The sequence below is a fragment of the Merops nubicus genome, unplaced genomic scaffold (assembly GCF_000691845.1).
Source record: "Merops nubicus isolate BGI_N331 unplaced genomic scaffold, ASM69184v1 scaffold5915, whole genome shotgun sequence".
NCBI classification, from domain to species: domain Eukaryota; kingdom Metazoa; phylum Chordata; class Aves; order Coraciiformes; family Meropidae; genus Merops; species Merops nubicus.
Window position 1 is genome coordinate 36,880 of NW_008609144.1, and position 27,153 is coordinate 64,032.

Sequence of the window (27,153 nt, forward strand, 5' to 3'; positions counted from 1 at the left end):
TACGCTTATGGTATCTGAGATATTACAATTTATTCTAGTCATAGCATAAATATACAATAGCTGTTGCACTGAGATAAAGAGAGTTATAAAACATTAAGATATCAAGTGGAGTAGTATGAACTAATGAGTTACATGGTCACTTTTGAATGGCAAATGTTATTTTATGGATCCTGCATTAATTTAATTTGTACTTTAGCTGTGATATGTATTGATGTTTGAAAAGTTTACATATTTTTCCAGCCTACAGGTGTGTAAGTGTACTATTAAAGAAACAGAATTAAAACATTTTGCAACACTTTTGTAGCAAACATCTTAAATGAGCTACTCTTTAAGGACAGGTCTGTCATGCTTCCAGAATTATTATTTATATAATAGTGAAAAAAATCTACAGATGTTTTCTTTTTGCTTCCAGATTAAATTTGGATTATTTGAAAAGCGGGGAGATATTTCACCATATTGGAAAAGAAGACAGAGAAGAGAGCAGAATGAGAGCTTCCCAAGTATCACATGCCTGCAGCCTGTTATCGTTAGTGATGCTGTTCCTTCCAGTCACTGGAACATCAAAACAAAACATCCCAAGACTTAAGCTTTCCTATAAAGGTAAACTTTCCAGTAGTTTTTCTGATTCTGCCACTTTTGTTTTGATGTGATGTTGCCAGCAGTTCATTTGTATTATTAATCAGGAAAATGAAACACAGTTGTCTCTTCAGTTCCCAGAAACACATGACAGAAGCCTTAAGAATGCATAAATTCTGCCTAGGGACAGTATTACATTCTCTTTTTAGGGTGGAGGGGTACATGTTTCTAAAATGTAACTGCATTTTAAACTTTTTATTTAAGTTTCCTTCTAAGATATTAGTGTACCATACATAAATTGGAGGGGGGTCATTGCCTAAACATAGGCTTCTAGTGGTACTTGAAATGCCATGAGGCCCCCTGGAGACATACCCATGTGGCTGGTGGGAATGGCATGGCACATGGAGGACACCCACACCTTTCTATAGCATCAGGGAAGGCAGAGAGAGCTGCCCCAGGTGTTTCAAATGGCAGTGTCATATTAGTTTTGTAAGGTTTTTTTTTCTCTGTCACAAAATTAGTATGTGAAACTCTGAAAATGTTTTCTTCTTGCATCTTTGGTTCACAAAAGTATGTTTTTCTGGGGATTTTCTTAACCTTATGTGTACTTCTTGTTGAGAATGTTACAGGCTGAGAGGTTTAAATACAGATGTATATTTTAATTGTTTATTGGACAAGTTCTTAAAGAAGGTGTATCTCTTCTTGCTTTGGATATACAGTACACTTCCACAGTTTTAACAAGGCACAGAGACACATCACTTTGATATTGTCTTCTTTAGGTAAAGCAAATGCTCTCCAGTTCGTTATTTTCCAGTTATGTCAGCACCCTGACTTATGGGAGCTGATGCTGCTCTCAGCTTTTCAAACCTAGGAGCTCTCTTTGTTCTTTACAGAATTACAGTCTGGATGGTGTGATGGGACAGGAGGCTGTAAAGCCTTCATCAGTGGTTATGATATGTTTATCATGAGTTTAACACACAGAGGAATTTATTGAGTAAGCACAGTGACATACTATTTATTTACAAGCTTCTCTTTTGCTAGATTTGTATGCCACTGTGCATGGTATTCTCCTGTGTATATATGTGTTTGAACGTGTTTGTGTGAGAGAGACAGAGGAAGAGAGATCAAGGGATTTTGACAGCATTTTTATAAATTCAGGAAACAGTTTCACTCACTTAAGCCAATGAATACAGAAACTGAAAGACCTGACATGAGTTATGAGCGTTAGCAATAAAACCCTCCTAACCTATAGTCAGAATTTTCACAGCAAGGCCTTTTGAGATAATTCCCAATAGCAGCATATACCATATGGTGATGGCATTTATTGTGGATTTGACGCATACAATTAGTAAATTCCTCTTGACTTCAAAAGCAGACAGCCTTTGGCAAAATCCTGATGGATGCATTTGGCAGGTAAAGGGGGGGAGAGAGAAAAATTATTGAGGTCAACACAAGGGGAAAAAAAAATCACTGAAATTTTAGTTTAAAATAGTGTCAAAGACCTGCAGGGAGTGGTTGGGAAAATGCCTGAGCTCGTTTAAAAAGACAATGAGCAAATGATTGATATTTAGGCCCTGACCCAAACTTTTATTAGCAACTTTATAAACCTTTCAGTTTGGCTTGAGGGATACAGTTTCGTATCCAAACTTATCCACCTATGTTCCTGTAGGTGGAAAAAAAAGCAACAACAGATACAAAGTGGTACATAAATCTTAAACTGGAAAGATGTGATGAACTAAAAAGAAATACCAGATTTATTGTGCCTCCTCTTGCCTTTTTTTTTTTTTTTTTTTTTTGGGGGGGGGGAGTGGGGAAGGGGAGGGTATTTTTCTTCTCCACAGGGAAGAATAAAAAAGTTACTGCTTTGTTTTCACACTTTTGCATTGTAAATGGTGCAGGTAGTGCTTAATTAAATCATGTTTTTGTTGTTGATAACATCTTGGCAGATGTCCTGACTATTTAATGTAGTTTTCAGCATTAAGCTTACCTTTCCCCCTACGTCCAAGTATTCCAGCCAAAATAACTCCAAGGTTTCTGAGAATAAGGTGTAGAAGAAATGAACTGTCATGCCAGTTCTCATAAAGTTGTTACAGTCATGTCAATCACAAGTCCTGGCACGTCCATTCTTTGGAACTAAGATTTGAAATATCATAAGGAAGGTAATTCAGGACCCTTTTCTTGCTTTATGGAAAACTGACCAAAATTGGCCCCATCAGGAGGCTTTGAAAACCTAGTCAGATGTGTTCATCTGGCTGCTGAAGATGTCTTTCAAGGGAAGGTTTCATCCCTTTCCAAGAGCAAGGTGTTTATGGGATGGCATAGCTCCATCTTCCCAGAATGGTGGAATATTTCCTTGGGCAGGATAGCTGGAAGCGAGCAGGACTTTCCCCTGTAGTTACTTCATCTCATAGTTAGAGCCCAGCACACCTCAGCTGAGGGTTAGGAGACTGCTGCATCCCATACCCTCACAGTAAGGAGAAGAAAGGGAATGCCAAGTGCTGAATACTGAGGATGAAGAAGTGTAGGAGACAAGAAGAGAGAGACAAGAGGAGGGAACAGTAGTAAGAGTGGAAAATGGAGAGAGAAAGAAGTCAAGAGTGCTTCAAAAACCTATAGTGAGTCACAAGTCCTCTACATTCAGACAGCAATTAAAATTTTAGAGTTTGTCTGCATGATAGTTACGAGTTTTCATCTACTGTGTGATTAAGTGGTGGAAATATGTGCTGGAAATGCCAAGATACAGATGTTTCAGTGAATGATGCATGTCTCAACATGATGTCATGTGATGGATTTCTTTTATTGTTTGCCCCAGTTCTAAAAATGTGCTTGAAAAGTCATCCACACATAAAACTAGAAATGCATACTAGTCAGTGTCTTTTAATACAGAGCCAGTCAAGTATATGTCACCTGTGTTAATATAATATGCTATGATCTTTAATTACATCCCTCATCCTATATTTCCACATTTCACACTGTTATTAATTGAAAAATTCTTCAATATTTTTTTCTTCTTCACTTAGACTTTAGCTTTTAGATATTGATGAATGTCGTTCATATTCCAGAAATTATCACTCTCATTATGCTTCACTCTCATTAAGCTTTACTATTAGAAGATAAACAGCCTTCTCATAGAAGCTTACTATCTTTAGCAAACTAAAGTCTGATTTTTGAATAATATTCCATATTTTAATAGTCTTTGTATAACACTACATTCAGTCTCAGAGCAACAGTGTGTATTTATCATTCATTCTCAAGTGGCTGGGGATACCCCGAGACCATCATCCAAATTGCAGAAGTCCACAGGCACAGAAGTGACATTCAGCTTCCCTAGTCTTACTGTATGCTACCTCATTTAACATCCTCATTCCCACCTCTACAGCAAATGCAGGTGGTTTTCGTATACTAGTCTCATTCAATGCCATCATTTACTGGATGGCATCAGTTCTGTTACTGAAGAAGGGAGAGGCCTGTGTCATAATTCATACATATGAACAGGTTTAATTCCTATTGTGTAGATAATCTTATTTCTGTCCATCTTTTGGGTAGTAGTCTTTGTCAAGTTTTTGGCAGGTACTTTTATACAGATATTTTGTGTGTGTTTCTAGGTTTTACTTTACAGGGAGAGACAAAGAATAACAGAACAGAAGGTGCAGTAGAAATGTAGACTTGTAGCTGCTAATTTAAGCTTATTGATTTAGTTGATTTTATTGCTTTTCATTAACATCTTAGGAGTAGTCTGTGCACTCAAAGAACCATAGAATCATTTTGATGGGAAAAGACCTTTAAGAACATAAAGACCAACCATTAACCCAACACTGCCAAGTCCAAAACTAAACCATACCCATGTGTTCCAAATCTGCATATCTTTTAAATACCTCCAGGGATGATGACTCAACCACTTCCCCAAGCAGACTGTTCCAGTGCCTGACAACCCTTTCTTCTGATAAGCCTACATTTATAACTCAAAATAATACATTCATATTACAGAAGTGTGCACCCTCCTTTCTTGGCTAGCAGGTGTGCCTTAGGCCAGATGTGGACACTGTTGCCAGTGACATATCCACACTGACATCCACAAAAAAATACCACTGCCATGCGGCAGTGTGGCCATGCTCCCTAAACAAGCCAGTCTTGGTGTCACCAGTGCTGATTTGATCAGAGGACAAGGCTTCTGTGTTGTGACACAGCACATAGGAAAAAGCAAGAGTGAAGGCAACCTTTGACTTTTAAAACAGGATTTACTTAACACTGTTAAAAACAACTATGGCAGCAATTTAAATCTAATAAAAAAGAACATTCTCTACTGATTTTCCTCTTCTTCACACTGAATGAATTAAGAAACATTATGACTCCCACTAAAGTCATGGCAAGAGTTTTTTTTCACTAAAATAAATTGAAACAGGATTAAATTTCCACTCCTCCTCACTTTTTTCATCTTAAGTGAACTAAAGACATGCAATTCTGCCTCCTCTGTTGAAGGATGACAATGCTTAATCATTAGCTCCACATGGAAGTCAGCCTTGTCTGAGAATTGTTTAGCTTCATGCAGTGTTTTGCATAGATGATTTTCTTTTCCCTAGGAATGATCTATTCTTAGAAGATGGTGAAAAAGAAAGCAGAGGATAACATTTTGGTGCCAGGAATTCTTTTGAAAATTCGACTGGAATAGTACATTTCCTTAGTGTTCTGAAAATGATCCTTTGAACATGCTACTTTACAATATCAAGCATCCTGTTTTCTGAATATATTTTTCTTTAAAGATGTTTAATTTTATAACTGATGAGATGCTTAAGTGTTGCATCAGAGCAGTTAAGTTTGTTCTGTTTCAGTAATGCTGGCTTATGTCCATGTCATGCATTGTTTAATTTGGCATATAAAATATAGTTACAATTGCTTAGCTCCATGAGCTTCATTTAAACTGTCTGTGACATTGTGGTAATCCCAGACTACGATGGGGGTGTTGCACAGTTATGAATGTTGGAACGTGGTAGACTAGCAATGTACAAAAAAAGCCTAGAATGAGCTTGCATTACTGCAGCTGTGCTTGCTCTACAGGAAGAGGAAGAAAAATCAGTAAAAACATGCGTTTGTGGTAATATCAGCAGCTGTAATTCTGAACACTGAAGATCAAGGAAAATGTGCTGAGTTAGAGGAAGTGTTGCTTTTCTTGAATCTCTTGTTTAATTCATTTTTGTGATTTCTCTGAAAAACACATCTCAGATTCCCTTGCAGAGTAACATAAAATGTTTACGTGAGAGTTAAGACCCTAGTTTCAGATGCTTCTCTTGTTATGAAATAGATTTTGCCTGTTTTGTCTCAAAAAGCCTTTCTGGAGGCAGTGAACATTGGGATGTAGAGTGTACCATAGGCTGAAGATGGATGGGCACTTCTGTCCGTGTGAGGAAAGACTCTTGTATATGCTGTAGACTAAGTATAAACTTGAAGGGGTTTATTATGTTTTAGTAACGGGAAAAACAGCAAGTTTCGTACATACTTTTTTTTTTCTTTTTTTAAACTAGTGAACTTGGAGGTCAAATCCAACTATATGTTGCATTTTCTGTCATGTAATTATCATATATATAATGTCCTGGAGAGCAGCCTCCAGTCAGTGACATCAACAGTTTACATAGCAGTTGAACTAAGAATAACCTTAGAGTACTGACCCATATCAACCTCTTAACAGTGTAAACAGCCTGTGCTCACAACAGTTTTCCTTTTTTCATGATCACAAAAGAGCCTGAATTGGATAAAATATGAATTGTTTTCACAAAGTACCCAACTATTCTGTTGAATGTTCAGTTGATTAAATCTCAGAAGATAAGAGAAAAACCGAAAAACTAAGACTTTGGGATGAATGAGTGATCCCTTGTAAAAAGGAGGATGAGACAACACTGAAAACTGCTTCCCTGGAAGAAGAATGTGAGGAAGATACATGATGAGTGGCATCAGCTTTTAAGAGGGTACTTTCATAAGTACCTGTCCAGTTGCACTTTCTACTGAAGATATTTGTGAAGCAAACCCAATTCTGAGTAGTTTCAAAGATCCTAGCCTCATTATCTCTCTATGCACTAATTGGAGGACATGATCCTCTTGATGTCAGTATGTGTCTAGCTGTGGGCATCTGTGGTTGCAGCACAGGCCCTTGAGTCACATTCGATTTCCCTTTCCTCCCTCCCCACTTCTGTTGTTCCATTTATAGACAAGTGCTCAAAGAAGGGCTGAGGGATGCCCTCAGAGGTGAGGTCTGTTCTGTCATCAGAGTCCTTTGCAGATAAATATACAAAGAGAGCAGAAAGAGACAGAGACAAAATTTCCCTTATCATGCTGGAGCACTATCAGAGAAGTCAATAGGGTTGGCTAGCTGTGGTTAAGAAGAGTTATTTAGACAAGGGTGGGAGTGACAAAGGTATCTTTTCTTTTTGGATGAATTTAAGAAAATAGGCATTCTCCTTTGTGATACAAATCCTGACTGTCCCAGAGAAGTATGCCATGTTGTACCACGCAGTTTGATTTCTAAGAGGTTACTGAAGACACCTAAATTTTATGTTCAATTTATCTGGGAAGACTACGTAAATCCCTCTGCATTATCCATGCACCTTGGATTTCTTTGAAAAAATATCTCTCACTAAATATGTATTACAACAGCAGTCTATATTTATATTTGGTGTCCCCAAATGGATAAATAAATCTAAATATTATTAATTAAAATATCATTCTCTAATTTTAAATACTAGATTATATGTAGATACTAATGATTGACAGGAGGTAATATGATGGTACACATGGTTACCTTGTGCAGACATATCTCTGATATCACTTGCTCTGCATTTTTTAGTTAGCATGATCCTATCACAATGTTGCCTGAGTCTGCAAGGCAGATATTGTATCCACCTTCTTATCTGCATGTGGGGCTCTGAATCTGATAGAGATTGCTGGGCACAACTCCAACACAAACAACTAATGCATAAGGGTATTAATGCAGGTATTCAGTGACCTCTGGTTTTAATGGCTTCATAAGAACTTAACTCCTATTAATATTAGAAAGTATAACTGATAATTCTATTTCACTTTGCCACAGAAGAACATTATGCTAGTCCAAGCTATTGTAATGTGAATTGATTTCATTTTCATTGCTGGAAAAGGTTCTTTGCTATTGCCAGTACACTATTTTGGAAAACCTACCTTCACATTAGTTGGTTGAGTTATCTTGCTACACCTGCTTGTTTTTTAATTATCTAAAACATATCTGGAAAAATGGAAATAGAATTTAAAGAGACAAATCTTTGAAGTTTCCTGGAAATAGCCATTTTCTATTTTTAAACCACATTTTCTCAGAGGTGTCCATCCTGTGCAGTTATCCCAGATAATGACTATATGATTAAACAGTACTTCCCCATAACAATTGCACCTCTGTAGCTGCACTCATGTAGCAGTTTAGGGCAGCACTATTAATTTTGCCTTGTGAGCTCTATTAGCAGCCATGATGGTAGAAACAGCTAAACTATGAATGCCTGCCCTGTCATTGTAAGAGTTCTCATTTCTCGTTCAGAGCATGGGAAAGAAAGATTATTTGGCCCCTGTCAGAGGGGAACCCCCCTGCGAGGACAGGAACAAACAGTTAGGTGTGGGGAGGGCAAGCAGGAACCTCCTACAGCAGGTTTGCTGCCAACAGCGGAAGCGTCTGTTCCACTGACAGGTAAATCTGTTTGCAGAGGTCTCTACCCTTTGCCTCCTTTCCTGTGCAGGCACTCCTCCCACTGCAGTCCCTTCAGCCCGGCCAAATGCTGCCTTTGATCCTTGGGTAGCAGGTCAGGCTGGTGAGCTGGTTATTGTTTCCCAGACCTGGTTTCACCTCCTGTATCGTATCTGTTTTGCCTCCTCTCCATCTGGACCTGTCTTGGTCGAATCCAGAAACCAGAAGAGCTTTTCAAAACCAGTTGTAAGGAAATCTTGCCCTGAGGGAGACTGTGGGAAGGGAATTGAAGGTCCATCAGCACTTAAAGGACCTTAAAGGCTCTTGGATGGTTGCTTTCATGATAACTGAGCCAACATAACATCATGCTGATTCTGGAAGGAGGACATCTCCCTCCCTTATTCTCCCTTCTCCCCAAGCACACATATCCAATTCTTTCCCCCCTCATCTCCTCCCAGATGTATGGACCTGCCCTTTTTTTCATTTGCACCAGCTCCAGCTCTCGTCAGCCCCTTTGGCAAGGATGTATGCTATTAGTTAGGATTTTATCCTTGCATCTTATTCAGCTTTACATCCTGACTGTACAGCTTGTGTGGGCTCTGATCCAGTGCTTGGACATGGAGAGAAGGGTGGCCCCCATTGCTTCTTGATATACTCTCAGGGCTAGAACCTCGGCTGATAAAAGTGTTGCAGGTCCCAGTGGTTAAACTGAGGGTCTGGCTATGAGTGTCAATGTGGTGGAAGCAGGGTGTGTGTCTGTGGAGCTTGCAGATGGTGGGAAAGGGTGGGACGTACAGCTATTGAATGCATCTATAAAAATCTGGGTTGCTCGCAGGCACTGATTATAACTGGTGTGGAATATATGATCACACTAGTATGGAAATTGCATATAATTTTTAATATCAATGCTAGGCAACAACTCTGGAATTTTCTGTCTGGGAACTGTTCTTTTAAGTCTTGAAAAGAGAGATGCTAACAAAGCAACTGAGCAAGTAAATCTCTTTGGCCTTAACTCTCTTTTGCATTGTCAACTCACCTTCTTCAAGAGTAGCTTATCCTGCTACTCTTATCCTATCTCTCCTCTGTATCAATATGAATATGTTTTCCAGGCCCAAGCCACCTGATACTCTTATTACAACAGTTTTTATGCCACTGTAGTTCAAGGTCTTCCATCTTTTAGTTCGAAAGCCTTGTCTACCATTTGAACTTGGTAAGAAAAATGGGTGTTTTGCTCAAAATGTGAAACCAAGTCCACTTATCTTACCTTTTGAGGCTGGAATTTCATTGACAGTATGGCAGTAAAACCGAGTAAGGATTTAAAAATGTGTCATGTTCTGTACAGTTACTGCCAGATAGTGTGGGTGGAAGAAATAGCACAACCTGCTGTCATTTTACCAGCTTACCGATATATGGGTTATAAGATATAGTAAAGAGGTCCTTTGTGTGTCCTAAGGGTGCTGGTTCACCTCTAAAGAATATCATGCTCTCAGAAGTTTCTCTGAATGTGCATTTACTTGAAAATCACAAGTACAGGTGTTTGAAAATACTCTAGACATCTTTGCGTCAGTCTGAAGAAAGTCTAAAATGAAAGGTTGGTGCTAGTTTGAAGGCAAGTAATGACAGTAATTTGTTTGGAAAGAGGGGTAGCACTGGATATAATTTTATGAACCGTATTTGGACAAAGGAAGAGCTGTGCACCTTAAAGTGCTATTTTAACACCTGGACATACTTGCAAAGTGCAATACATGTCTCCATCCAAGCAGGAGAAAATAAGTCCACTGCTGCAGAGTGGAGTGTGTTCATTCATGCATGTTAATGGAAGTCCCGAGTCCCTGAGAAGGTTTTCATGCTAGACGTCTACTAGGAACAGTCTATTGTCAGTGTGTTTTGTTTGTATTGCCTGTTCTTAGAGTGTGGACTAGTCCCCACAATTCATTCTCATGGCTCTGCTCGTCATAAGAGTCATGCTTTTCTAATTGCAGGTCATATGATTTTGCACCACAAAGATAGCTGGCAGGTTCATGAGATGAGATCACAGACTGGTTGGAGCAGTAAAACTGATTCACAATCAGTGAGCCTAACAGATTTTTAAAATCAACCAAAGAGGATTTTGCCATTATTTCCACCTGAAGCCTATAATTGCCTTTTTGCTTTCCATACATTTGATTGGCTGATAGATTGGGAGGGACAAGAGACTGCAAAATCATTAACCATGAAGAACAGGACTTCTGTCAAAAGTCCAATCAAAAGAAAAGGAGTTGCTGCAAGATATTGCGGAATTGTTACTCTAACTAGAACAAATTCCTTTAAAACTCTTTTCCCAAGGTCAGTAAACTCATAGGCTACTTGCCACTACGTATCTAGTAATATGGATTTTCAGAATAGTTTTAGAAATAGATGAGTTTATAAGCTATGACTCTCAGAACTGGGCAGACTTTTTATCTCAGCTGCTTGTTGATCAGGTCACTGGAATAAAATTTTAAAAGACAGGGTTAGAGCTTGGTCTCTAGTTAAGTTGACTGTTTCTCTTCTATATGGTAAAAAAGAAAACTGCCCAATAGCTTCAGGAATGGCCTAAAATTTTACTCTGCTGGATATAAGGAAAAAGTCTTATGTTCTTAGAGAGCAATATCCCCTTACTACTGGGATACTTTGGAGGAAATTTAAAATAAGTCCAAAGTGTAAAAAGTTTTCAGTCAAATGACTCAGAGTATTTACCCATCACATAGGTTGAGGATCTCTGAAAGGTGAAGAGAAAAAAGGTAATTTGTGTGCTGAGCACTGAAAATGAGGAAATAGAGATGAGTCCATTGTTTGCATGCTGTGCCTTTCATGTAAAGGAGAGATTTGGTACTATTTAAGTCCTTCATTGTGACAGGCATTCCTAGCGGACAGGGATGTGTGATGAGATGCCAGCCATTATCTCCACATTACCAAAGATCATATGCTTGCCAGTCACTTTTATTGAATTACAGTTGTAGTGCGTATTCTTTATATATTCACAGTATCAGTTTTTTAAAAAAAAATGATTTAATTTTGCTTTGGAAAGAACAGTGAGTTTATTTGGCAGTTTTGCAAGAACAATAATCTACTTAGCAAGAGGAAACCTGTGCAAATCCACACTCTTAGGTCTTCAGAAATATAAATGATTCACTCAGATACATTTTCAATTGTGGTATCTGAAACTAATTATTTAATTTGGCTCTGTGAGGTTGGTGGATTGGGTCTTTGAATTTTTTTCATCAATAACATGAAGTCACAAATCAGCTTTTAATCATCTCTGCAATAATAACAATTTACAAATTATTTGTGCAGCTATTTCACTAGTCAATTTTATTTGCAGTTAAAATACACTTCCATAAACATAAGTGAGAATTGTTTAGTACAGGCTTTAATTAAATGTATTTTTTATGGCAAATACCTGCCTATTTTGTTTTACAGTATTACCTTTTCTGCAGATTTAAAAAACACATTGTCAAACAAAGACAGGACTGTAAATTGATTAAAATGCCCAGCTCTGAAATAGGTGAACTAAATAATCTGCAGTGGTCTCAATTCTGATCTTGGAGAGGTTCCTCCTTTCAGGTGAGCTTTACTGATATGAAAGAGAATCAAATCCCAGAGCATGAGTTACCTTGTGTTTCGATTTGTTTTCCTATTTATGGGTGGAATAGCTGTTGTGAAGATTACTTGAAGAAATGATATGACCCTTCCTGATGAAAGGTGTAAAAAATACCTTCACAGCACTGCATAGAGCAAGCTACTTACTTAGTTACTATTGTCTGTAATGGTGGTTTGAGAAGCGTAATGCACGATGGAGATAATTTAATTACTTGTGATTTTTCTGGGTTGTAAATGCGGTCAGATTTGACATGTATTAGTAAGTACTTTGATATAGAGGTGTGGGAAATGTTTAGTTTGATGATTGCTGAGCAGGCCCACAGAAGTGCCTGAAGCTTGAAGAGAAAATACCCTGAAATTCCTTAAGTCCTGCAGCAGACTGTTTGTGAATTTTGCAGCAACCTTTGAAAAAGTTCTCATTCTGGTGTCAATTTCCTAGTCTCCCTCCTGGAGAACAATTCAACCCTAAAAGAGGAACAGAAGTGCCTAACCCCAAAATATGTAGTGGAGTACAAAGTGGTTTTGGGGATTATTCAGAAAGAGAACCAAGATTTTGACACAATATTGCACTAACAACAAAACATGGTTTTTCTGTTCCCAGTAATCCATATCCTTTTGGAGAGGCCTTGCTGTGCCGTGAATATGGCATTTTCCTCCAGGCCAAAGAATTCATAGTATAGCAATGAGAGCCACATGGTATGCACAACGAGGCATCATTGTCTATGGTGAGATGCAGCCAAACAGACTATAACTTGGTGCTTACAAGTAGTAGAGATTGGTAGTAGATTGGAACTATTCCTTTGCCTTCATACAAATACATCTGGGGTCAATTGGATCTTTTAAACTCAGAATACTTTAGGAATTAAGAAAATTGCTGTATTCATACTGTATTGACATTTCTTTATCCCAAGAATTTAGTTGAGGATTCACACAATACCCATGTAAATTGTCACGGGTATTTTCCAGTGTTTGAAAGGATTTGTTTCTATCTAGAGGAAAATGATGTGACATGTTTTTTACTGTATATGAAAATTATAGAATTATGCATATACTGCCTTTAAATTTGAGTCTTTCAAAGGTGTCGTTAGATGTAGCTGTTTTGAAACAGGTTGAGGTGTTCCCTTTCTGCCAATTTAGGTGTCGCCTATCATTAAGAAAATGTCAGTGACTGGTCACAAAGGCAATTCAAAGTCTTGGCCAAGCAGTTCCAGATTGCTGCATGCTTACACCATGCTGGTGTTGAGGAATGGCAGCAGGGTCACCACATATGTAACTTGAGGCTAAGAAATCTAAGTATGCTGTATAAATGTAAATACATATTATCAGAACAGAATGACAGTTTTTCATTTGAAGACTATGCCATGGCTTTCCTTCTGAGGATTAAGTAAGCAATGATCATGCCGTTGTTGGCCAAGTCCACTGAGGTATTTTTATAAATGAATAAAAAACAGTCACTATTATAGCTTTTACCACTCAACAGTGAATTATTAAGCCAGAAAGGGAGTTTGCTGAATATTCATTTAATCACCAGACTGGAAAAAAGTATTTAATTTTCAGTGAAACAGCAAATACACACTATATACTGAGCACTGAACACATACTTGTCAAAGACCATCCCTGTAACTATGTTTCTGTGCATTGTGAGAATGTTGTTTCTGTATTAGCCTGGTTACAGTGATGCTGTGATTCAAATCAACAGCTTTCTCTAAGCTTGAAAAACATTGGCAAATGTGCTTTTCATAGTAAATTTTTCCAGTGTAGTATCTTTGGCAATATTAAATACCTCACTGTGAGGGGCAATTCCAACCAATAAGGTTGGATTGTTTTGCATTTATGGAGTGAGAACAATGATTAATTTGGTCAAAATTTGTAATCGATTCTTTGTTAATGTTCACTGAACAAATTTTATTAGGTGATGTTTCAGATTTAATCTTATCAGTGGCCATGTTCAGAGTCTTATTTCCAGGCTCTTTTCAATACTTAGTAAATAACTGACCAATCCTGATTTTTCAACACTTCGCAGTTTCTGTTGTTGTTTGCGTCAGTAAGAAATCAGTGTACAAATTCTGTCATTTCAATCTGGAACATTTTACAGATGTTTTCCATACGACACAGTGAAACAAAGGACAGTACAAGGCACCGGACAAGGCTCATTATGATTTGTACACTGCAGTCGAGACAACTTTTTCCTCCCTGCTGTAGCTATCCTAGGTGGTTCCTTACTGAGAAATGTAGAAGTGTTAAGCAATAGGTGACAAATGTCCTTCTGAGATGGTCACTACAGGGATCATTCCTTCCGACTAAGAAAGAAATGGAAAGTGGAGAGCAGTCTCAATCATCTCATTTCAAGTATGTGGGGAATTAGGTCTGCATATTTTGGCAAGTGACACACTTGCAAAGGCCCATGGATTACATGGCTCCAAGCAATGAAAGTGCTTTAGAGCATTTGCACAAATGTATCATTTTTCCTTACTTGGATCAAAATCCTATGGCTGGGGATGAGAAGGAATTTTCCCTCATATTCTGCTTCTTAGATACCCATGTCCCACTGGAGAGCACTGTGGTATGACTGGAAGCTTGTCATCAGAAGAGATTTAAAAGTAACAGAGGGTGATACAGGTTGCTGAAATACAGTAGCCTGTGAAATTCATTACTCTCTCCTGTTTATTTATGCTAATGCCTCTGAATGATTCATTACTACTGTGATCCTATATTCCTCCTCTTCCCTCCGTCCTGTCTACTAATTGGGTCACAGAACTGTTAAATACTGATTTAATCTAAACTGCAGAATTTATAAGGCATTTATTATTATATATGATGTATCACATAATCTAGTAATGCAGCCAGCTCTTATGTCATGGGTGGAGAAGAGAAAGACAATTACTCAGAAATTATGTGTCCAGCAACGCTTGGCTGATAAGCAGTATTTTAGAGATCAACCGAGAAGAATTTAGGGAGCCCAAGGGAGCTAAAACCTCCTGCTGTGCTGTGATCAGCGTCAGAGAACCTTTTCCCAATAAACAACTCCATCATATCCAGTATCCAGAATTTCCAGTCAGAAAAACAAGGGAGGAGGTTTGTACAAAGTATGATGTCTAATGAAGACACATCTACATCACACACAAAAATTGAGTTTCACTAGAAGTGACTGTCTCTATCAGAGAACCCAGCAAAAAACAGTGACAGGAAAAGTCCTTTATTTCTTGTTGGGTGAAAACACACTAGTGGAGTAAGCTAAGCTTCAGAGGTTCTGTGTTTAGAGGGTGTTGTTTTTTTTTTTTTTTTCCTTCTTAGGATTTGTGTGTGTTTATTACTCTGGCTTGGCTATTTTTCAGCCAGCTCTAGCATAAGAAATAGTTTGGAGGGGACTTCAGTTTTTATAGTACCACGCTAACTATGAGTTGTTCCTAAGTGATTCTGCTGTCAAGTAATAAGCAGGTTTTTTAATGTGTTGCTAGTTTAGAAATAAAATTCTTGTCAACTTTGTCTTCACAAAAGATTGGACAGTGCTGGTGTAAAGCAGTGTAGTGCCTAACTTTATATTTTATTTATCAATGTGGAATAAGATTTTTTTCAAATTACTGCCAAATAAATCTGATCTAGGGGAATAGGAGCTGCAATACAAAACAATTTGGAACAACATTCAGCAGTGAGCCAGACAAAACCACACGAGCTTAAGTAGAAGTGACTGAGCCAAAAAATAATTGTCATAATTATATAGCAGGTAGTCAGATTAATAATTATAAAATATTTTTTTTCTCCCACAGTGCTGTTTATTAGCCAGCAACAGGACTTAAAATTTGCTTTGCCTGTCACATGTCTTGTGAGATACCTTGGAGAATAAGTTGGGGTTTGGTGGTTTGTTTTTTTGTTCAGTTTTGTTTTTGTTTTGTTTTGTTTTTCTCTTTATTCTGTTCAGGAGTTACTCTGAAAAACACAGGCCCTGATTTTCATCATGATCAGGAAATTTAAGTAACTTGTGCTGTAAGTCCAGCCTCTCTAGCAGGAAGGATTCTAGCAGAAAGGAGACGTTGTGCATCCAGTGCCAGAAAAGTGGAAATACGCTTAATTTTATGTTCAATTAAATACAGGATTTGCTTTTCTGTCCAGAGATTTCTGAATAGTTTAGCTTGGAGAGCTTGCTTGTGGGAGAACTGATTCACATGTTTATTTTTGCTCTCCCCAAATTAATATCTACCCAACAAAACTAAATTCTCGTTGTACTCTTTTCTATGTGCTGTTTGTGTCGTCATGCAGAATTGCATCCACAGAATCTTCATGAAGTTAAAGGTTACAGACTTTTTACTTTACAACCTTTTAGCTTTTCTACAGGAGAAGCATAGATTCTTTCATTAGTTTCATGTTTTTCTTAATTACTTTTTGAAAGAGATTGGAAGCCACTATTGAATAACAGTGAAACTTAAGTGACAAATTTGTGTTTTTAGTAGGGAAAAACTTCCTCTGCAGAGAGGGCAAGGATGAGGAAATCCATTGCCACCTCTGTAAGGAAAGTATCTTAGAGGTATTGCTACTGGATACTCCCCTTAATATGTCTTTATGTTGCCTTGATTTCAGTACTATGCCTTAGGGATACCCTTGCTAGATGGTTGCTGATTCAGATCTCAATTCTCAATTGAAATTATAGTAATTGAAAATTCAATTGTAGCAGTTCTCTCTACTGCCACCAGAACTTCATGTTAGACACCAGACAAACTGGATCTTGGCAAGTCTGATAAACTTTCTATACACACATTGGTTATATTTAGATTAATGTCCAAGTGGAAATCAATAATGCATGGTGTCCCTCAAGGGCCTGTACTGAGACCAATGCTATTTAATATCTTCATCAATCACATAGTGGGATTGAATGCATCCTTACCAAGTTTGTGGATGATACCAAGCTGAGTGATACAACTGATATGCTTAAGGGAAGGGTTGTCATCCCTCATCTGGTTGGACTAAATGATCTTTGAAGGTTTGTTGAGAGGCTGGAGGTGCAGGCCCATGCAAACCGTATGAAGTTCAACAGGGCCAAGCACAAGGTCCTGCACCTTGGTCAGGGCAATCCTCAATACACACTGGATGATGGATGGACTGAGAGCCACACTGTGGAGAAGGACTTGAGATACTGGTGGATGAAAAATTAGACATGAGCCAGCAGTGTGCTAGCAGGCTAGGGGTGGAGATTTTCCTCATCTGCTCTGCTTTTGTGAGACCCAAACTGCAACATTACATCCAGTTCTGGGGTCCCCAGCACAAAAAAGGCACAGACATGTTGAAGTGGGTTGAGAGGAGAGCCACAAAAATGGTCAGAGGGCTGGAACACCTTTCCTTTGAAGAAAAGCGATTTGGGGTTATTCAGCCTGGAGAAGGAAAGGTTTTGGGGAGACCTTATTTTGACCTTTCAATATATAAAGAGAGCTTTTAAGAAACATGGAGAGAGACTTTTTACCAGGGCATGTAGTGATAGGACAGGGGCCAATGGCTTTAAACTGAAAGAGGATAAGGTTAGGTTGGATATAAGGAAGACATTTTTCACAGTGGGGATGGCGAGACGCGGGAACAGCTTACCAAGGGAAGTTGTGGCTGCCCACATTGGAAGTGTTCAAGGTCACGTTGGATGGGGTCGAGCAACCTGATCTAGTGAAAGATGTCCCTGCCCATGGCAGAGGGTGTAGACTAGATGATCTTTGAAGGTCTCTTCAAAATCAAACCATTCTGTGAGTCTACGCTACCTTCCACATTTAACACCTGTTTCCTACTCCTAACTATTTTTAGCTGGCATGACTTTGTTTGCTGCTTTCTGTGTAGAGCACCAAGTATGGTGATATATTGATCCTTGATCATGTGTATCCATGAATACGATTCTATAAACATATATTAGTTTTCTTACAACAAAGGAAAAGTATAGCACATATTTTGCAAAGTTCTGTCCTTTTTTGTTTCTAATTTCTGTTGAAGAATGGGATTCCTTTTTGTCATAGACATAATTTATTAAGAACCTTTAATACAGAAAAATGTTTTGTGAAAGTAAATATTACCCAATTTGGAAGTAAAAAAAACCCAAAGAAAACCAAAGCTAATAGGAACAGTACTATGACCCTGGAAAGACACACTCTAGGACTGCAGTTATCTCACCGGCATACTCCATGCTGGTTGGATATATTTATAAAAGACACCAATGACTCATATGTAAACATTTTGATTATAAAGATTTTCTTCGTTTTCCCACAGACTTGCTGCTTTCAAACAGCTGCATCCCATTCCTGGGCTCTACAGAGGGGCTTGATTTTCGAACCCTGCTGCTAGATGAGGAGAGGGGTCGTCTACTAATCGGGGCTAAAGACCACATCTTCCTGCTCAACTTGGTTGATTTAAACAAAAATGTAAAAAAGGTCAGTTTCTTTTCCACAGAGTCCATCTCATAAGTTCAATTTTCTTCCTTTTTCTCTATTTCTTTATTTCTTATCTTTCACCAGGTAACTGACAGATTCATTGTACAATGATGTGTATGAAGATTTGTTAATCTCACCTCCCATAGTTATACATATTATCTTTAATCGATTGAATTTCTCATGGTATGTGACCTCCTGTGAGAGTGATGTCCTGCAAGAGGTCAACTACCTGGAGGAGCCACACAGTGCATGAGCATACTATCCAAATATCAACAAATAGGCAAACATGCTGCTTGGAGTGTTTGCTTCTTCATTTCTCTGGTCATGGTCGCTCTCCTCACATTAAAACATTTGAAAGAAAATAAATGAAGACAGCTCTTTCCTTGCTTCCTGGCATCACTGGGATTACTTTACTATGATTTTAAACAGAGCTGAGGCAATTTGAACATTTTACATTATAATAACAATGTTAGTGGTTATTGTAATATTAAATTTTATATTCATTACATTTGTAGAACTACAAGTGATAGATAAGAGAAGCTTCCATTGGGATCTGCTTTACTTCTTTACCCATGCCCTGTGACAATGTGTTAACTCCAGATTATAAAATGGCAACTGAGCCTTCAGTATTTCTAGCAGACACAATGAACTGGAGCTTTTCATAGGCATGACTGCTACGTGTGAAAAAAAAAAGACAGATGCGTGCACAAGAACACATATAAAAACTGCATTCCTACTTTTTCCAGATAGGCTATTCACTGAAGAAAATTTAAATTCTCAGCTGTGTTTGATATTTTCTGTAAGCACCAAAAGGAGGTTTTAAATTCCTGTGTTCTGCTGTCAGCTCTGAAGAGGTAACAAACCCTGAATTAATACAACTGCAGCGGGGGCTTAGCAGGTGTAACAGGAGCCTATTTTGCCCCACGTTTAAGTGCAACATTTGCTGTCGTTGTATAGAGAAGATATAGTAACAGGCTGAATATCTTATTTTGTATTTTGACTTCTGCAATGCTCCATATTCCAGTTTCTTTAAAACTCAGGTTCTTAGTGTTTCAGGAAGTTTCTTCCCTGGGATGCTTTATCAAAGACTTAATTTACATCTGCCACCTCAATAGTTTACTAAAGACCCAGCACCTCCTTGAGATATTGTGTTAATAGTAGCATTATTTGTATTAAAGATTTGCAGACTACAGATTGATTTCTGACATAGGTTTTCTGCAGGAAACAAATTTTGTTTGTGCAAAACCATGTTTCTGTGGGAGGCTGCTTACCTCCTGAGAGATGCTGAGTGCTGTCGTCTCCTGTTATGTTCATTGGGGCTTGATGAGTTCAGAGCTTCCTGGAGGCAGTAGCACCCTGCACAATCCTCCCCTCCATACAAGCTGGTAACGTTTTCCCTTTAGCCAAACCACCACTGATCATTATGGGTGTTGTGCATTCCAAGTAGAGCAGAATGCAGACTGAGCCAGGAGAATGAGTGTGCAATCAGACAGCACCATTTTATATAGATGTTGTAGGGCAAAGGCTCACTTCATACTGGAATGAAAACTTGCATTTGGGTAAGGCTGAGTATAGAATGTATGCGTACATATGTGGTATTCTGAAAGAAGGGAATAAAATTCATACCACTTGCATATTGGGACTAAATAAATTGTTGTCTGCAGTTTCAAATACTTCTACTTCTCAGTTTAACCATTCAGCTAATCTTTAACTTTTCAGACAAAACACTATAGAAAAGTATATTTAAATAGCCAAAATTGACTGAAAAGCTCTGCAAAGCATCCTGGTGTGCTGATCTCTGAGATCTCCATGTGCATTCAGCAATTTATGAACTTACGCTCTTGGGTAAATGCCCAGGTAACATGAGATGTTATCACACAATCATTTCTCTTCAGTTTGACTGTGCTGAACTGACTGGTAGAAACTTGTTTGGGGAGGGAAGGGATGAGATGAAAGAAGTTACACGAGAGGGTTTGTATAAATCTCAGTCACTGACAAGGTTTCAATGCTGAAGAATACCCTCCAGTAGCACTGAAGTGTCAGAAAGTAGCATTTGCTGGGGCTGTGTTTAGACTGACCGTGGTTTGGGTTGGCAGCTGGCCAGGCAGCTCACTTCCAGGCTTTCCCAGTGTGAGGAAACCACACATGTTGGGACTACAAGGGTCTGAAGTGTGTCCTTTGTACTCCCATGGAGTAAGAGTCATCTGGAAAAAAAAAAAAAAATCTGCTTATGCATAGCCACTAAAATGAGAAAGAATTGATTAGAATATTAAATTTATGCGTATAGGTGATGAGTTTATTACTGACTTTGAGGAAGGAGGGTTAAAAGATAGCAAGCTGAGGAGGTAAGAGAAATGTAAGAGCTTTGAAACTAGATTGCAAGATCGTGTATAGTTTGGGGTTTTCCTTCTTTAAAACAAAACTGCAGGATGCCTTATGCTTTATAGATTCATATTACTTTACAAATGCTCTCAATTTCAGATATTTGTTTTATTAGGAACTACTTATACCTCAAAAGGACATGTTAGGATCCTCAACAATTTACTCTCAGCAAATCCTCATCTGTGGATATAGTTACTTGGCAAGATTATATTGTAGAGTCTGCTACTCTATATTAAGACATTTCTGGAACAGTATTCAAAAAAACATTCAAAGCATGCTCCCTTTTCTAGTGTATATATATAATTTAATAACTTCCTTTCTACAACTTAATTATTTACCTAAATTAGTTACTTTAACTTACATATATTAAGTAATGGCTTTATTTCCTGGTATAATTTTCCTAATGAAATAAATCAATAGTTCTTCTGGAGTTTCATTTTCCTAAATAATTGTAGGTTTTATTCAATTTATTGTGTAATTGGTTGGAAACTTCCTTAGCTGGCAGCCTGAAAAAATGCATCCAGTTTCCAGTGCTGGCAAACCTCATTATAAAACAACAGCAAGTACCATACATAGTATAATAGAAAAGTCCTCCAGAATGAAAGACGAATGCATAAAGCAAAAATGGTTGTACCTTACAAATATCTAAAGCTTAGCAAAGGATGATCATCTTTCATAGCTGGGATAGAATTTCTGTGAAGCTGTCCTGAATAGAAGCCTCTAGCTCCTAATGCAGAATTACCATTATCAAGTTGTTTTTTTTTTTTTTTTCTTGAAAAATCCTTAGGTGCCTGACAAATGTTGGAGGCTATTTGTAAACTGGAAGATTTGTGGTTCCTTCCTATGAGTAAAATAAAGATGTTCAGCAAAAGAAAGCAGAATAGAGCAGCAGCCTACATTTATCAAGGCATTACACATGTGGACAATAAATCTGAAGACAGCTATGTCATAACCAGTAGCAGAGCTGTGTAAAACAAACAAGCAAACATATTTAGTAGCATCAGAGGCTAGAAAGCTGGAGAAGAAATTCTATAGGAATTGTAAGCTCTGGGATCCTCCTGGAAAGGTTGCTTTTGTATGCAGAATTTTCTTCTGTGTTTGCCTAAAACCTTTACTATTTTACTCCTTAAAGTAAGTAAATGCTTAATACAAAATGTTGTCATCTGGGTAAACACTTATGAAATAGCTGCAAAGAACTGGTGCACCTTTCTGCAAGTCCTGTGCTCACTAACAGTGCAAGTGGGGTTATATTTCAGCACTATTATCACTGTGTAATCCGTGGAGTGACCCGCCCATCTCTGCAGAAATAGGAATGCTATCAAGGGCTGACAAGCTCCTGAAAAGCTGCCAGCCTGCAGGAGCTGTCAGTGCTAGAAGACACAGCCACATGTGGGCCAAATAGATAAACATGTCAGATCCCCAATAGCAGCATTGGAACAAGTTGTTTTCATCTGCCCCAGTGTGTATTGGCACAGGGTCACAAATTATTGTCACTAGGAGCATCCTTAATTTGTAGTTGCTACTATTTTTTGGGGATTACTAAATGCAGCTATCTTGTGACTTATCTTTTAATGCCCTCTTGTATTTATTTGAATTTGTATTTCACAGTAAAAAATACATATGCATATATATATATGTATCTGTCAGCTTATGAAGTAGTTGCAAAGAAATTCTGGAGCCTTATCAGTAACTGGTGCTTTCCAACAGTCCAGTGAGGTTATACATCAGCATTATTATTATTGTGCAATATCTGCAGTGTGACCCAACTATCTTTGCAGGAATTGGAACATATATAGAAATACATATGCATATCTATGTAAAACAGCACCCTTGAGATGCAGGAGTCGAGTTTTACCTTCATTGCTCTGGGAAATCTCCTGTTAGTCTATGTAAGTGTGGTCTTAATTAGGAATGAACCCAGTGGGAATTTAGCCAGTACTGAAGGGAAGCTTTGGTTCTTGCCATCAAGCCAGAGCCTCAGGAACACAGAGTCTGAGGTGTTTATTGCAGCCTTGAAACACAATAAAACCAAATTTGGTCCTTTGTAAACAAATATAAGCTGCTTATTCTGTAACTCAAAGGAATTTTTCTTACTGCCTCTCCACAAAAGTTGTAGATTGTCTGAAGGTGAAGCTTTCTTGACATGTCTGAAGAAAAATGCTTGTCAGGAAACATAACTGAAGGCACAAGAATCACATGGAAACTGCTGGACATATCACACGTTCTCCAAGTGGGTGCATGAGGATTGGGGGAGTCTAGAATAAACTCAGTGAAACTAGAGGAAGGTGGTCATGAGTCCATCTGTGACCATCATGTTGGTTTGTTCTCAGTCTCTGTGAATAGAAAGGTTCTGAGAAACTCATTGAGGTGAGACTGAGATTTGACAGGGGCATGATTTGACCCTCTGTACATGGGGAATTGGTTCCCAGGAATGAAGACATCCTGATGGCCTTGTTTTTGAAGCCAAGGGAACTTTTCTGGGTGTTGCAGTTCATAGGATACTCATTTCTACCTATTTCAGAGTATTTCCAATCTTCCCAAAATTAATAGAAATAAAAACTACTTTATCTAGCATTTACAATAAAGCAAGACTGGTTTTAGTGGTTATCCCTATTGTTTAGAGTCCTTTCCCCAAATACGGTTAGCAGTGGGCACTGAAAGCTATAATGGTGCTTCAGGTTAGAGGCTTCCAGAAACAGAGGTGATAGCATTGTGCTTGCTAGCCCATGGAATGATCTTACTATTCAGCTACTGAAGTCTTATTTTGAACCTCTGAAAAACCTTTTGGAGTCCATAAAATTGTTTGACAGACTTAAATTTAGGCACCTATGTAGACAAGGCGGAAGTTTTTCGACAGTGTTTACAGACATAAAACAACAGATGGGCAAGACGTGAAGAAAGCAGTATGTAAGCAGAATGGCAGCAATCCTAGGTGGAAGAGAGTGTCTCTGTTACTTCCTTCTGCATTGTTGTCATAAATTGTGTTTCTATAAACATCCGATGTAGTTTTTGTATTTTACCCATATGTTTAGGTATAAAGAATCACCAGTATCCTGCCCTCTGAAAACATTTGCTCGCATTGGGCTTTGACTTTTTCAAAGGTAGGATTTGTCTTCAGTCTGAAGTGATAAACATGTCAGGAGCAATGCCATTTACTCAAAAAATCCTGGTGTACAATTTCCTTTTAGGAGAAACAGACGGTAGTCAGAAGTCAGCTGTGGTTACGCTGTGGAAAATGAAGTGTAAAAGCACTGAAGCCTTTCAAGTTTTAATCCAGTGTAAATGAAATCAGCATCTGGTCCATTTTCTTTAAGCTTTCACATATGCTCATAGCATACACATGAAAATGCACTTCTCAGAAAACTATTAAGTCCTGAAAGCATTGGCTACTTCTTGTGCTGGAGGGAGGATCACAGCTTAAGAGGAGAACTGTGGCATGTGGACGTCTTGCTTTGCCTCAGACAGATGCAATATAAGAAGCTCATTTGGTTCTAATAAGAGGCTTCACTCTAACAACCACCTGCCATATTTAAGCTACCAAAAGCCTCTGAATGTGTCATCTAAATACTCAACTGTTACTTCCCTCTGACTTCCAGTGCATTTTACTCAATTTGACAGCACCATGAAAATAAAGAACGCCATACACTGACACTGGCACTTCCTGCAGTGGTGTAAATCACTCTGAAATGAACCTTATATCTCCTCTTCCCACCCCTCCCCATGCCATGTCAAATTACAGTTTTCAGAGATCAAATTTTCTGCCGCTATGAAATACTTTGAGTTAGAAATTCCAGTCAAATTATCTCCCTGGATGTATATTTTAGGTATGGGAATTAGTACATCAGATGTAGGAATACCTGTTGGAAGATGGAAAGTCTGTAACAGATATAAAAGAGATTTAAGAATACATTCCTGGCTCTTAGGAATCTCTAAGTATTTCTGAGAGTTAGCTAAACATTGATAGAACTGTTAAAAAAAAAGCTAGGTGAAAGACATCCCAGTTAGGTTTCAAATACAGGGAAAAATTCAGATAAGGAACTTCAGACTTCCTTTGTTTGCTGATGACTTTAAAATATTGAATTCCAGAATACAGCAAGCACAGTGGGAACTAGTTGCAAGAAGTGCTTAACGTAACCTTCCTCTTAGGATTTGTGTATGAGAACAATCTGTCCAGTTCCCCAAGTTGTGGACTTCCCATACCGCACACATGAATGCAACAGATGTGAGGTATTTAGAGAGCAACTGGTATACATGCATGGGAGGCTAAAATAATCTCATTTTTCCATTAATTAAAGTAATCTTTCTTTTCATCAAAATGCTACCAAAAAAAGCATTAAATTCCTGTCAGGGATTGTTTGGAAATTCAATAAGTTTCTAGTGCTTGCAATAGTTTTCAGTGAAGTGACCTGGGGTCAGTATACAGAAGTGACAAATGTCCTAGTTCTCAGGAAGAAATCCATGAACACCCACTCTCACAGTATTGGAGTGTGACATTTATGATATTGTCTTATGCAGCAGTGTGACAGTCTTATTGAATCACAGTTGTGTCTTCTCCGTGCTCCTTGATCCTACTGGTTTTATTTTTCAGCTATGAATTGCTAAACTCTTCAGAAAAAAAAAACAGCAAGTCACATTATTGTCATTTTACTGGTGGGAAAATTGAGACCTGACTGTCACATACAGTAGGGCAATAGCAAAACTAGGATTAGACTGTCTCCTGGCTTACTTTAGTGTTTTTGGATCATGTTGCCCTCTTTACTGTACCCGCTTTATGGTCACATTGGGCTAAGTCATGAATCCTTGGGTTTTTTTTCCACACAGGGGAGTAGTTTTTCATGGAAGAGAGTTTCTCAGGGGGAGTATATTGGATATGCCAGCGTGACAATGGCTTTACAGCTCAGGCTGGCTTTGTTCTTTGGAAGCTGCAGTTGGGACTGTCATATGGGGAATTCACTCATACCAATGAGCTTAAGCTTCTGAATTATGATCTACATGGTTTACAAAGCCTTAATGAGACATTTTGATGCCCAGGAAGCTGTAATTTTATTGCATGCCTTCCCTCAAGCATCAATATAACAAATATCTAGGATATAGAATAAAATAAAGACAAAAGCAGGCTTTCTTTTCCTGCACCAAGCAGCTGTTTAAAATCAGTGTATTTTCTTGTAAGTGCTTCTGCTGCCTCTTATTAGTTTGAAATAGGAAGGAAGCAATCCCTTTCTTCCCAGGACTCAGGTTCAGTGAGTGAGTGTTACAAGACATGCTGATCAGCTGATGTTCTTGACTCCAGATATGCACACATCCTGCTGGTGCTACAAGTTCCACTAGTAAAACACTTTGGAGTTTCTCGTACCAGAGACTGCACTGATAAAGAAGTGCTGAAGCACGTGTGCAGCGTCAAGCACATGAGAGGCTCCAGTGAAAGCTCCAGGGCTGCTGAAAGCCATCGACCTCAATGGGACATTCAAGTGCTTGCTGCTGGCATGAGCATGATTGTCTCATGGGGACATGAAACTGGAAGGAGTCATGTTGTTCAATTGGTCTCACTCCCTGCTGTGACCAGCAGCTACCTCATATAGCAGTTATGCCTTTCATACCCTAGCCCAAATCTGCTGCAAGGGGCCTTGTAGGATACTTCATGCAGTGTTGATGCTTTAGACCACAGCCTTGTTGCCCTGATGCCTCAATTTTATTTTTGTCAAAATCTACAATCTGTACTTATTTAGGTTCAGTTCATACTCATTTCCTCTGACTGCTCATAATTCTGATCTTCAGAGGTCTTTGATTCTTCCTGCATAATATTACCAGTCTTCCTTTTTATTAGTGATGCTTCCCAACTTTGTGTCAACTTTGTGCATGTTGCTGCAGAGTGCTCAGTTTTTGCCAAGCCTACTGAAGGGGGTAGGAAATAGGATGAGCTCTGACACTATTTCTTGAGAAGTTTCATGAGTAGCTTTACTTATCAGACCTTTTTTTTTTTTCCCTGTAATAATGCCTTTTTTTTGCCAGCTGAGCTAATCTATTTCCATGTGGCAACTTAATAACTACTTAACAGGAACCCTGATGAGGAGGACTAATGAAGAGGGTTAATAGTACCACACTAATGTGGTATGCAATTCAGCTGTGTTACTAAAGAAAAGTTGAATATTTGAGTGGAATGACTCTACCAGGTTATGTTGTCTTTTGTATCATACTCCAGTTTCATTGGAAAATTAAGTTATTCCTTGGCTAAATAAAAATTTATTCTAAAGCCTTACAAACAGCTGAAATAAGACCAATAGGTCTGTAATTTGCTTAGATATCTTGTCTTCCTCTTTTGTATTGTGCTAATATGCATCATCCCAGATTTAGTAACTTAATTAGAGATCATTCTTGGAAAAGCTGTACTTTCACACACCAGTTTCTTTGGAAGCAGAGTTCACTGACTTTTGAGGCTTCTTCTCAAATCCTTCTCCTAAGGATTAGCCTAGGAACAAAATTGGATCA

At 38.4% G+C, this 27,153-nt stretch overlaps 1 protein-coding gene across 1 annotated transcript in view; it reads left to right on the top strand.

Moving 5' to 3' along the window:
• The first annotated feature begins 415 nt into the window (after positions 1-415).
• SEMA3D (sema domain, immunoglobulin domain (Ig), short basic domain, secreted, (semaphorin) 3D) overlaps positions 416-27,153 on the top strand; it is a 95,852-nt gene continuing 69,114 nt past the window's right edge. The window contains exons 1-2 of the mRNA XM_008940513.1: positions 416-600; positions 18,125-18,285. Coding sequence (XP_008938761.1) covers positions 486-600; positions 18,125-18,285 — 276 coding nt within the window. The 5' untranslated portion in view covers positions 416-485. The remainder of the gene's footprint in view (positions 601-18,124; positions 18,286-27,153) is intronic.